General features: G+C 58.0%; 2 protein-coding genes across 5 annotated transcripts in view; one reads left to right on the plus strand and one right to left on the minus strand.

The window, feature by feature from the left end:
• The first annotated feature begins 6 nt into the window (after positions 1–6).
• On the plus strand, positions 7–7,362 carry NT5C3B (5'-nucleotidase, cytosolic IIIB). 4 transcript variants are annotated; one of them, XM_026071183.1, is made up of 9 exons: positions 7–100; positions 281–379; positions 981–1,050; positions 1,641–1,687; positions 2,241–2,326; positions 3,025–3,114; positions 4,307–4,469; positions 5,326–5,526; positions 5,999–7,362. In XM_026071183.1, the coding sequence occupies exons 1-9, from the start codon at positions 98–100 to the stop codon at positions 6,107–6,109; spliced, it is 870 nt and encodes a 289-aa protein (XP_025926968.1). In that variant the 5' UTR covers positions 7–97; the 3' UTR covers positions 6,110–7,362. The 4 variants fall into 4 exon arrangements, with proteins under 4 accessions (XP_025926968.1, XP_025926969.1, XP_025926967.1 ...); XM_026071184.1 differs by lacking the exon at positions 281–379 and having other exon boundaries at positions 10–100; XM_026071182.1 differs by lacking the exons at positions 7–100; positions 281–379 and adding an exon at positions 407–730.
• Positions 7,363–9,123: 1,761 nt separating this feature from the next.
• FKBP10 (FK506 binding protein 10) overlaps positions 9,124–11,812 on the minus strand; it is a 5,831-nt gene continuing 3,142 nt past the window's right edge. The window contains exons 4-10 of the mRNA XM_026071267.1: positions 11,454–11,599; positions 11,177–11,366; positions 10,715–10,860; positions 10,325–10,514; positions 9,743–9,885; positions 9,419–9,582; positions 9,124–9,309 (exon numbers count right to left, since the gene is read on the minus strand). Of these exons, the coding sequence (XP_025927052.1) occupies positions 9,124–9,309; positions 9,419–9,582; positions 9,743–9,885; positions 10,325–10,514; positions 10,715–10,860; positions 11,177–11,366; positions 11,454–11,599 (1,165 nt within the window). The remainder of the gene's footprint in view (positions 9,310–9,418; positions 9,583–9,742; positions 9,886–10,324; positions 10,515–10,714; positions 10,861–11,176; positions 11,367–11,453; positions 11,600–11,812) is intronic.

Raw genomic sequence — 11,812 nt, forward strand, 5'->3', positions numbered from 1 at the left:
TCCTCCCCGCGGCTGCGCGGCCGCGGCGCGGCCCTGCCCGGTGCGGAGCTGAACGGAGCTGAACGGAGCTGAACGGAGCGAGCGGCAGCGCGGCGAGATGGTGAGCGCGGCGGGATGGGGAGCGGAGCGCGGCCCGGGGGTGGTAGCGGGGAGCACAGGGAAAAGGAGCGGGATCCCTGGGGAACAGGGAGCACGGCCGAGGATGGAGAGCGCGGGGGGGGCGTCTGTCCCCTGGGAGACCCGGGGCGTCGCTAACGTGGGGGGGGGTCTCCTGCTGCAGGTGCCTGAGCTGGAGAAAGCCACGGTCCGCATAAAGCACCCGGAGCGCGTGATGGGGATAATCCGGTCCATAAAGGAGCAGGGGATGAGCAAGCTGCAGGTACCGCTCCGTGGCCGGTTTGGCTCCGGTTGCGGTGGGGCTGTCCCAAGCGTCGTGGTGGTGGAGGGCGAGTGACACATCCGTCCTGCTTGGTGCTTGTCTTCTGCTGCCCACCACTTCTTCAGCCTCCCCAGCCGTGACCTGACTGCTCCCAGCGCCCTCCTTCAGCGGAGTACCATGGATACCATTTTGCAGATGGGAAGCAGAAAGCCCAGGATGAGAGGGGAGAGCACGCTGTTTTTCCTGCCAAGACCCAGGCTGGTGGCTCTCTGTAGATGGGCCTTTTCCTTCCCTGTTATGCAYGCTATAAATATTAGCCAATCCCCAGACATGCCCCCTCCACCCATGGCAGTAAGTCAGCAGGATTATACCTTTTGGTGCTGATAAGAGCCCTGGGGGTGGGAGGGGTGTTGGCTGTCTCAGATGAGGACATCTGCTTCACAGCTGGCAGGAGCGTCAAAGTTCGTGGCCACACGCTGCTGCTTTACTCTGTTGTGAGCCCGTGCTGCCACGTGAGACACCCCAAAGCTTGGACACCAACCCCCTTGGCTAGCTATTTGCGCCAGGTCACTCACAGATTCTGTCTTCTCTTGTCTTCCAGGTCATTTCTGACTTTGACATGACGCTGAGCAGGTTTGGATGCAATGGCAGACGCTGCCCCACCTCGCACAGTGAGTTGAAGCCTTGTCTGCATCTTTACTGTTCTAATCCTGTTTGTTCTCTGTGTTTGTGTTTTCAGTCTCTGTAGCCTCCTATTATCTGCTGCCTCCCTCTTTTACCAAGTCTGACTGCTTCACTGTCTTGTTTGTTCTCTCGGTTCAGCTCCAGGCCTCAGCTATTTCCAGCAATGGCTGCTGTCTTCCCACTCTGCGCTTCCAGACAGTCCAAAACTCACTGCAGAAATGATCTCCTGAGCTTTCTGCCCCAGTTTTCCAGCTGAGGCCCCCAGATGCTGCTTCTTTTACTAATACTTGTATGCTAAGACTTGCAAGCGTTGACTCTGCTCTGTCCCTGCTGAGCAATGCGCTCTTCATACCAGTGTGTGCACTGTGGAGTTCCTGGCTAGGATTCACAGAAGGGGCCACCGCTTTGAGACCCTGCAGTTAATGTGTGCTCAGATCATTGTGCCACACAGATTCCTAATTTTCAGGAAGAGCCAGCCTTCTGAGATCTTGACCCAAAATAGCTGCTTTTTAGAAAGCCTGTTTACTGTTTCCATATGTTTCTGGGCTACAACACTGGAATTTTGTTGTCTTCGCAGATATCCTGGATAACAGCCACGTTGTTAGTGAAGACGGCAAGAAGAAGGTGGGTGTTCTTCTGTAAGACACTGTTTTTTGTCTCTGTGTGTTTGGTCCCCATCACTCACGATCAGTAGGTTGCACTGGCTGGCATGGCAGGGCAGATCACAGAATCACAGAATCGCTGAGGTTGGAAGGGACCTCTGGAGATCATCTAGTCCAACCCCCCTGCTCAAGCAAGATGCGCGTGTGCTGCCAGGACGGAGAGCAGAGCACGTTTCCCGTGATAGTGGAAGGGGAAGTTTAAAAGAGAAACTTAATTTGCATGCTCAGCTATAGATATTTTCAGTCTGGTAAGAAGAGGGTGAATATATGTGTATTCATCTGTGTCTGGAGTATTTGACCCAAGATGAGCCTGTCAGCCAGGCTACTAGAGAATTAACTCTTCCTTCGGAGATCCCTGTGTTTGCTCAAGGTGCAGTTGCTTAGTGAAAGGTTTTTGTGTTTTTTGTTATTAAGTGTGATGCTTTAGGGGAATTTGGAAACACTTTTTGTTGTTTACAGTCTCTTTAGACTTGATATTCACTGTGTATTCTTTTTATATCTGTACAACACTCCAGTTAAAAGATCTGCTGCACTATTACTATCCCATCGAAATTGATCCTGACCGGACCCTGGAAGAGAAACGCCCCCTCATGGTGGAGTGGTGAGTGGTTGCATGGGATGAGTTTGTTCTGCAAGGTGAACATTAGAGGGGCAAACTGGAAGAAAGACGATTCCTCCTGAACCCAAACGCAGAGGAGCTTGCTGTGCAGCAGAAGAGGTCCCCCTTTAACGTAGTCTTTGCATTTCTTAAGTACATGGCCCAGGCTTGCGGGAGAACGTGCCCTAGACCACGCTGAGTGGGGCCAGTTAAAGAGCAAGTTGGATTCCAAGTCACTGCGGGGGGGAAAAAGCAAAAGCTAGAAACTCTTGGAAAGAGAGGAGGGGTTCCCTTGTTATAGTTATTGATAATAGATAATTGCCTTCAGATATAGGGATGGTGATGCTGGATATCCAGCAGAGACCTGATTTCACTACACACTGGTGCCTGATATTGCGGACTGGCTATTACCCATATCCGACAGCCCATCCTTGGTAATAGCACAGCAGCTATCAAGAAGTGCAAGAGACTTGAGGCCTGAATGGATGTAGCCACAGAAGACCAGACCAGACCAGAACAGAAAGGTTGGATTGAATAGGTGCCTGTGACCTTGTCCGGGCAACTTCTTGCCCCCAGGGACTGCGTGTGCAAAGCCTGAACTTTCTCTAGAATTGGCAGGAGTACCAGGAAGTTTCTAGCTGTTACTTTTCTGGCTGCCTTACGTTTGGACCCAGGAAGCTCATGTTAGTACCTTCCTCTAGGTGGAGCAGGGCCCATGACCTCCTGTCGCAGCAGAAGATCCTGAAGGGCGACATAGCCCAGATTGTCAGAGAATCAGACGTAATGCTGAGGTACTGGCATGGGGTTCAGCATGCTGCCCGGGGCTGTCACTGTCACTGTGGAAGCAGGTCTCCTGATGGCTCCGTTGCTCTCCTTTACTTCCTGCTTGTGTCCTCCAGAGGTCTGAAGAGAGCTCGGGGGACACTGAGCTGGTTTCTGATGCTGCATTTTACCTGCTTGCTTTCACTCTCATCTGCGCGCAGTCTCCAAAGCGTGGCGGATGCAAATCTTCCTTCCTTCGTGGGGTTTAGTTTTAATCGTGAAAGAGAGCCAAAGGTCAGCACCGCAAGCTGCAACCTGAGCTCCCTCTGAAAGGCTGCTCGGTTCACGGGCGACTCCTTTCTGCTTCCTTGTGTCTTGGCAAGGAGCAGCCAGGGGACCAGCGGATCAGTGGAGCTCCCTAAACAACTCCTCTGAGCCCTGAGCTGTTTGTAGGATGGGGTAGGGAAGCAGCATGCAGCTGCCCTCTTCCAGATTAGATTTTCTCTCCACTCACTGTAAGCAATGGGCTTTATCCGGGTCCTTGACTCAGCATCAAATTTCACCCACAGCACAAAAATGTTGCACTCAAACTTGCTGTTAAAACCAGCCGTGGCAGTGTTTTTCTTAAAACTAGCTTGAGAAATCTTTGTTTGAGTGACCTTCCAACCGCAGAGAGGAGATAGCTACCATATGTCCAGGCTTTAGTGGGCCTGAGCTCCTCTTCTGCCCGCAGACTGTGTGCTGGCAGGTTCTGAGGCTGTTGCACAGTTGCCTGGTAGTCCTTGCAAGCCAGTCCGACCGGTTGTGGATCTGTAACCTACTGTTTCTGAAGGAGCCGGTAGCCCCAGCTCACGGGTGCGTGCCCGGGCGTGCTGTGCGTTGTGACTGCATGTAAGAAGCTGGATGCTTTCAGGAAACGTTGGGCTTGTTACTCATGTGCTGCATGTTATTGTGTAGCTCCCCGCTAGGTCTGTGCTTCAGGGGAGAGTCCGATGGTTCTGCCGCACACCCTCCGTCTGCACAGTAAATATGACAAGGCCCAAAAGCACGGCGCTCTTTTGCAGAGTTCACACGTGCATTTCTGTTTGGGAAGTCCCAGGCAGAAATATGAGCCCAGTTGCTAGCCTGAGAGCTTTCACAGCCCCACCGTACACAAAGCACCTGCCACCGTGGGCTGAAAGGTGGTAATGTAATACTGTATTTTGGACTTTTCTGCTTTAGGGATGGATTCAATGAATTATTTGACCAGCTGCACGAATACAATGTTCCCCTGTTCATCTTCTCTGCTGGCGTGGGTGACATCCTTGAAGAAATTATCCGTCAGGCCAATGTTTTCCACCCAAATGTCAATGTAGTATCCAACTACATGGACTTTGATGATAACGTGAGTTTCTGCATCATGTACATGCTGAGAACCTGCAGAGAGAAGGGAATTTGTTAGAAATGAATTCAGGGCTGCCAAACGTTTAACAGAGACACTGCTAGGTTAAAAGCTGTCTATTGACATTTCTAAGTAGATTTGATCCTTCACCTGGAAGTGATCCTTTTCTGGGTCATGGGAACACCCTAGAGACTAGTCATGGCCCTCTCACCCTGATTTTATATGACTTTATGGGTTGCTACCTGCTACTATAGCAGCCTTCCTGATCGTTAGTGCTGGAGGGTGTTAGAGGTTCTTCTGTTTATACCATGATGCTGGAGTTGTGTCAAGCGTGAACGAGAGTCCCTGCTATAGAGAATGGGTAAGGTGGGCAGAAAATGTACTGAAGCCTGAAAAGTCACAATTCATGTTAGAAAATAACAAGCCTTTTCCAGTGAAGCCTTCTGCTCCTGCTGGTGGCCTGTTGGGACAGGCAGTCCTCAGGGTGAGCACGGGGCAGTGTAACAGTGCACAGAGGTACTGCCTTCCTGGAGGACCGTGCCCTGCCGTAGGGCTCCTCTGACTTTGGCTTCCTGTGGCCCTCTCAATAGCTCCGTGGAGCACAGAGCTCAGTCCAAGATCTGCAGGATCTCAGTCCTTTGCATTTGTTCTCATCATCTGGGAAAGACTTGCCCTGCAAAAAGGGGACTCTTGGGGACCGACTCCGCTGTGTTGCCAGACTGCTCCGTGGGGTGTCTCGGAGATTGGAGCTGGAGCCCTGTTAGCATTCCCGTCTTTAGCTGATTCCAGAAGGGGCACTGGGACTGTGGCACAGGGAAGGGGTTGCTTTGGGATCAACTTCTTTGTCCTGTTTGCACAGGGAGTCCTCAGGTGTTTCAAGGGACCTCTCATCCACACCTACAACAAGAACAACACCGTTCTGCAGGGTACAGAGTATTTCCAGCAGCTGAGCACTAGGACGAGCATCATCTTGCTGGGGGACTCGATGGGTGATCTGACGATGGCAGACGGTGTCCCCAGCGTGGAGAACATCCTCAAGATCGGCTTTCTCAACGACAAGGTGGGTGTGAGGAGCAGGCCTCTTGCTTCCCCGCTGGCCCTTCCCGGGTGCAAAGCCCAGGTGGCAGCAGAGGAAGGCGGACAACTGCCCGAGCGTGGGGGTGCGGAGACTGCTGCTGGCTCCTCGAGTTCCTGCGAGGGGAGCTGGGAGGGTGTCTGTTGTGTTCCCGGAGCACTGATGTCCACGCTTCGGGATGCCCCACGGTGGCTATTGACCCCTCTTTGCAGCGTCAAGAGACGTGCAAGGGCTGTGGGAGCTGCGAGGGGCAGACCTGTGCTCCGTGGCGGCTCCTGCTTGCTGCTGGGTGTCTGCTCATGGCGCCTCTCGTCAGCCCAAACCCACAGCGCTGCTTTGTTTCGTCCCTGGAGACGTTTCGTGGTGCTGTGCCTTACTCTCAGCTGCTGACACTTACAGTCCTCTTCTTTCTCTGTGGTCCTCTCCTCCCCACCGCTCCGTGGTGGCTGTGCTGCAGGTGGAAGAGCAGAGGGGGAAGTACCTGGATGCCTACGACATTGTGCTGGAGAGCGACGAGACGCTAGATGTGGTCAATGGGATCCTCCGGTACATCCTAATAGAGACATGAGCTGCGAAGCCGGTCCCGACTCCGGCCCTTCAGCAAGGTGCCTGGGGAATTAACGTCCTTCCCTTTACAAAGCCGGAGTGGGTCTTCTGGTACCTGCTTGAATCCATCCTAATACCAGCGGCAGCTTTCCCTTCCTGCCCTGGCTTTTGTGTGTCGTGCCCATCCTGAACTTTACAAACTGTTGTTTTGGTCAGTCCTGGAGCTGGAGGGGTGAGATGGAGAAAGCAAGGAGTCCACTCGCTTTCCCCCAGCTCGGCCCCAGCTCTGCTGCCTCCAGCTCGAGACTTCATCCCAGCCAGCCCTCGAGGCCACAACAGACCTCTTGATGTTTTGGGTAGAGGCCTTCTGTACTTAGCTTCAGCGACTGAGTACAGAAATAAAGGTCGTTTGCCGTGGAATCGTTTCTAGGAATTGCATGTGCTAAAAGCAGGTTTGGTCGCTGTTGGGGGGTGAAGGCAGAGGGGAAGCGGATCAGCTGGGTTTTTTTTTTCTGGTAGCAGTACCATCGGGTGGAAGTGTGCGCAGAATTGGATTCGCAATGGCCCTTGCTGTAAAAAGCCTCTTCTAATCATTCCTGCTGTTCCGTGGAGCTCATCCGTCACAGCTTGATAAAGCGAGAAGTAGGTTTGTCTAACAAGAACCGGGCTGGTAGGGTTTGGGCAAGCTTTGCAGTGGCAGCAGCAGGGCTGGGGACTTGGAGCAGCTTGTGTGAAGCCCGGAGGTGCGGTTTCGGGAGGAAAGGCTAACAGTGCTTTGGTTTTTAAGGAATATTTTAGATAACCATCTTTCTAGCTTAAACTGCTGGGCTGATTCTGGGCTCTCAGAGCAGCAATAGAAAGAGGCTCTCTTGTTTTTGTGTAACCTCTGGTAACGTAAATGAAAAGCAAAACCAAGACGACCCCGATTCAGCACGGGGCAAATTCAGGTCCCTTATGTGAGAAGCTGCTTTCACATCCCACCCTGATGCCTCCGCCACAGATGGCAGGATCACATGTTCCTGCAGTGTTGACTACAACAAGGCTGTTTTGGGAAAGTGTTTTTGTTCTCGGGGGTGCCGTGCTGTGACCCGGTGCAGGTTCGCAGCCCCTTCCCCTGCGTGTTCGCCTGGTGGCACCTCGTGGGCTGCTCCGGGTTCACCCCTCGCCCCGCGGCTGCCTCGCCGTCCTCCGCTGTACAGGTTGAGCAAATGCAGCTTCCGAAGGGTGCGGGCTTCGTTCTCTGTGTTGGAATAAAAAGTTTTGATAAAGCTGGAACGTGTGCGGTTTGTATCGGGAGCGTGCGTCGTGCTGCCTGGCGTGGAGGAGCCGTGGCTTGGGGCCGCGCTCGCCCCCAGGGCTGTCGCTGGCAGCCTGCGTCTCCGGCTCCCCCAGCTCCGCTTCGCCCCCATCCCTGCAAGAGCCGGTGGCCACAGGGACGTCGCTGCTGTTGGAGCACAGGTCGGTTGCGCCGGACCTCAGCTCTGTATAACCCGGGCTGTAAGGAACCGTCCTGTGCTCACGTCCATCCTAGGGCTTCGAAGGGCCTCCAGAGTTGCTGAGATCTTCCAGCGGAGACTGTTTGAATTTTATTTCTTTCTCTCCAGCCCAACACAGCAGGTGCTGAGGCTCGAGAGCTGCCGCCGCGCTGCCCTCCCTCGAAGGAAGGACGAAGGTCRGCGGTGAGCCTCGGCTCCGTGCTGCTGCCCAGCCACGTGTGGACGCGTCGTTGCAAAGTAACCCGACACAAAGGCAGACTTCTTGGAAACCGGTGGAAATTATTTTTATTTGGTGCAAAGTCAAAGTCRTCATTTGAGGGGTTCACTCTCACCCTTTACACATTTTTCTCTTGCATTTCTTTTATCTCTCTTTGCACAGCCGCACCATACGCGAGCCTTTAGAGCCAGTGGAAGGTGATGGAGATGTACTGGTTGAAACCAGCAACCCTGAGAGCGCCAAGTTAATTACTTTTAGCTGCATTTAGGCATCAAAATAAAATGGGGTTGGGTTTTTTTTCCCCCTCAGTCACTGACTGGTGCTGCCATTGGCAGCYGTGTGCTGCAGGGCGGGAGTACGAGGATGTGACTAACCAGCCCGCCGCTCCCTGGGGGCCGCGGTGGGAGAGACGGGGCCTTTTCCATTTTCCAAACTGACACGTGGTTAATCAGGTCTCATCCGAGCTGCCTGAAAGGGGCCAGACTTTCCGAAACAGCAGATGCCTGGGAGGCGTTTCGGTCTCGCCCTGGGAACCTGAGCCGCCTGCAGCCTCCCGTCCCGGCGGCGAGCTCCGGGGTAAGGTTGCAGCGGGAAGCGGAGGCTGCGCCAGCAGCCGGGAACAGCACGAGAAGCTCGTCTTTATTTCTCCTCTCCCTTAGAGAGCGATGCATATAAACCAAAAAAAATCCCTAAGCTACAACCGTGCCGTTAGAAGCAAAAGGGAGCTCGCGGAGCCGGYGGCGGCGGGACGAGCTGCTGGAGGGACGCGCGTGCTCCCACCTTCGCTCCCACCCGCCGGGGCTCAAGCCCTCGGCCCGGCTGCTCCCGGGAGCAGCGCACGGCACCGGCACGGGCTGGAGGTTGCACCTGGGAGGCTGCAGCGCGGGAATGCAGTCATGGGCGAAGGGAACGCGGGGCCGGGGCGAGCGTCACGCAAAGGCTCTAGGTCCGGTCGCGGCAGGGCTCGGTCCGGTTCGGAGAGGGGTAGCGCCTGCCGCCCTGGTCTGCCAGAGCCTCTGAGCACAAGGGGGGGGGGGGGCTCCRAAAAGCCGGCGCTGCCTTTCCCGCGGGGGATGGAGATGCCCAGCAACGTGGGTGTTTCCCACCTTCTCGCCTGGGTTTTTCAGCTGGGGGTTGGCTGGTTCTCCTGCRCACGAGGAACACATGGAAGAAAACTCAGTTAAATAACACCAAAAAACAAAAAAAAATTGGAAAACCCCCTGCTCCGCGGGACGTGCCGGGGCAGGGGGGGCTGCCCGGGGCGCTCCGGGCCGGGAAGCGCGACGGCAGTCCTGCGCGCAGGGCYGGCGGGACGGCCGCCGCTCAGAGCTCCTCGTGGATCTTCTCCTGGTCCTCGTCCGACTTCAGCTTCAGCTCCTCCGYGGTGATCTTCCCGTCCTGGTTCCGGTCCTGGTTCCGGAACATGTCCGCGATGACTTTCTCCGGGTCGGAGCTGGGCATGAGCCGGCCTTTCCCTTCCGCCACCTGGCTCTTGATGAAGGCGGAGAACTGCAAGGGGGAGAGGCGAGGAGATGCTGCGCTGCCCCGCGAGCGGCCGCGGGCTCCGCCGGGCTCCTCCACCCCACGAGCCCCGGGCTCCGGTGGCACCCTCGCCCACCTCTCCGGCGGGGATCTCGCCGTCCTTGTTGAGGTCCATCTCCTCGTAGAGGCTCGCCGGCGGCTCCCCGTGCCAGACGAACAGGTAGCCTTCGGGGACGCCCTCCTCCAGGGACACCAGCTCCACCTCGAAGCGGAGCACGGCGCTGCCGGGGACCCCGCGGGCTGCAACGCGAGCGAAGGCTGCAGCCGCTCTTGCGCCCAGCAAAGCGCCGGCCCCGCACGGCCGAGCGCCTTCCCGCCCCGCTCCGGGGACACGGAGACCGGCAGCGTCTCGGCAGCCGGGAGGATCCCGGCGCGACCGCGAGGCGCCCGCTGCCCTCACCTCCGCTCTCGCCGTGGCCCAGGTGCGGCGGCACGATGAGCACCCGCCGCTCCCCCACGCACATGTCCAGGAGGCCGCTGTTCAGGCCCTCGATCACCTTGTYGGCCCCCAGGGTCACCTCCTGGGGGGCTTCGTAGTCGTGGCTGCCGGAGGCACGGAAAGGTTCGCGCCGCTGGGAAACCTGCTCCGACCGGGTGGGCTGATCCCGCCGGCTGCTGCCAGCCCGATGCAAGCCCTGCCGCCCCGGTGCAAGCCCTGCTGGCCCCGGTGCAAGCCTTGCCACTCCAGTGCAAGCCCTGCCGCCCCAATGCAAGCCCTGCCGCCCCAATGCAAGCCCTGCCACCCCGGTGCAAGCCCTGCCGCTCCGGTGCAAGCCCTGCCGGTCTGCAGCCACATGCCCGATGCCTTTGCAAAGGAATGATGCTCCCAGCACCAGCGCTGGAGCCGCCGCACCAGCAGGCTCAGCCCTGCTCTTGCACGTGCTTAGCCCAGCACACCGCCCCGTGGACTGCCAGGATTTGGGTTTGTAAATGAAAGGCGCGCGCGGGGGCAGCCYGGCCGCCCCGTGGCACCGGCACTCACGAGGAGAAGAGCTTGGTGCCGTCCAGCAGGGAGCAGTTGTAGTGGTAGCGGACGAAGTCCCGGTTGCGGGTGGTGACGTTGCAGCCCTCGGGCCGGTGCACGGTCTCGATCTCCACTGGGTCCGCGGGGTTGTGGAAGTCGATGATGTGGACRTCAAAGATGAGCACGGCTGAGCCGGGAATTTTATCCCCTGGAAGAGGAGCGTGTGGAGACCTGCTGGGAGAGCTGGTAAAACCTTTCCGGGGACGGTTGCATGGGYGTCCCCGGAGCCGCAGAGGGCTGCGTGTCTCGGCACAGCCTTTCCCCGGTGTAGACGCTCTCCCCTTTGCCTGCACCCGCGGCTCAGCCTCTTGCCCTCCCCTTGCGCCCTGGGCCCGTGGCGCCCCTCACCTGCGCCGTTCTCGCCGTAGGCCAGGTGCGGGGGGACGACGACCCGCCGCCTCTCGCCGACGCAGACCCCTTGCAGGCCCTGGTCCATGCCGGGGATGATGTAGCCCTTGCCGATGTAGGTGTCGTAGGTGTGATTGCGGGAATAGCTGCAGCGAGAGAAGCCCGTGGCAGGGCAGCCCGGCCGGGGGACGCCCGCTTCCCCACGTCCCGGCACCGTGCCCTACTCTGGCGCCTGCTCTGACCCTGCCGGGGACCTGCCTTTCCCTAGGGATGCAGCAACAGGGGTTTTCTGCCTCTCTGCAGCCCCCTGAGCGTGCGTCGTGCCTGTCACCGTCCTCCCCTCCGCCCTCTGCCCTCGATTCTCCGACCCTCCTCGCGGCCGGGTGCCGGCCGCCTCCGGCACGGGACGAGACGGGCAAGGGTCCCCGCGGCCTCGGGGACGTCGCCCGCCGCGGCGCGTGCCTGGAGTCGAAGAGCGTCCCGTCCATGAGCGTGCCGTTGTAGTGGTAGCGGACGAAGTCCCCCGTCACCGCCTTGCGCCTGCACGACGCCGGCACCTCCAGGTGCTCCAGGAAGACGCCGTCCTTGGGGTTGTGGAAGTCCACCAGCAGCACGCTGAACACCAGCGAGGCCTGCGGCGGGATCACCGTGCCTGCGAGGGGGGGGACAGCTCAGCCCGGGCAGGGTCCCGTGTCCCCCCGTGCGGGCGGCAGCGGCGCCGGGGCCCTTCCCCGCTCACCGTAGCCCTTCTCCCCGTAGGCCAGGAATGGGGGGATGACGATGCTCCTCTTCTCCCCGGCGCACATGCCCAGCAGCCCCTGGTCCATGCCCTTGATGAGCCAGCCCGTGCCCACGTAGGTGTCGTAGGTGCTCTCCTTGCTGTAGCTGGGCAGGGAGCGGAGGGATGAGGGGGTGCCCCATATCCCCCATCAAAGGGTGCATTGCAGCCCCGGTGCCCCATAACCCCCATCCAAGGGTGCATCCCAGCCCTGGTGCCCCATAACCCCCATCGAAGGGTGCATCCCAGCCCCGGTGCCCCATATCCCCCATTGAAGGGTGCATTGCAGCCCCAGTGCCCCATAACCCCCATCGAAGGGT

The sequence above is a fragment of the Apteryx rowi genome, unplaced genomic scaffold (genome assembly GCF_003343035.1).
Source record: "Apteryx rowi isolate R43461 unplaced genomic scaffold, aptRow1 scaffold_323, whole genome shotgun sequence".
Lineage (NCBI taxonomy): Eukaryota > Metazoa > Chordata > Aves > Apterygiformes > Apterygidae > Apteryx > Apteryx rowi.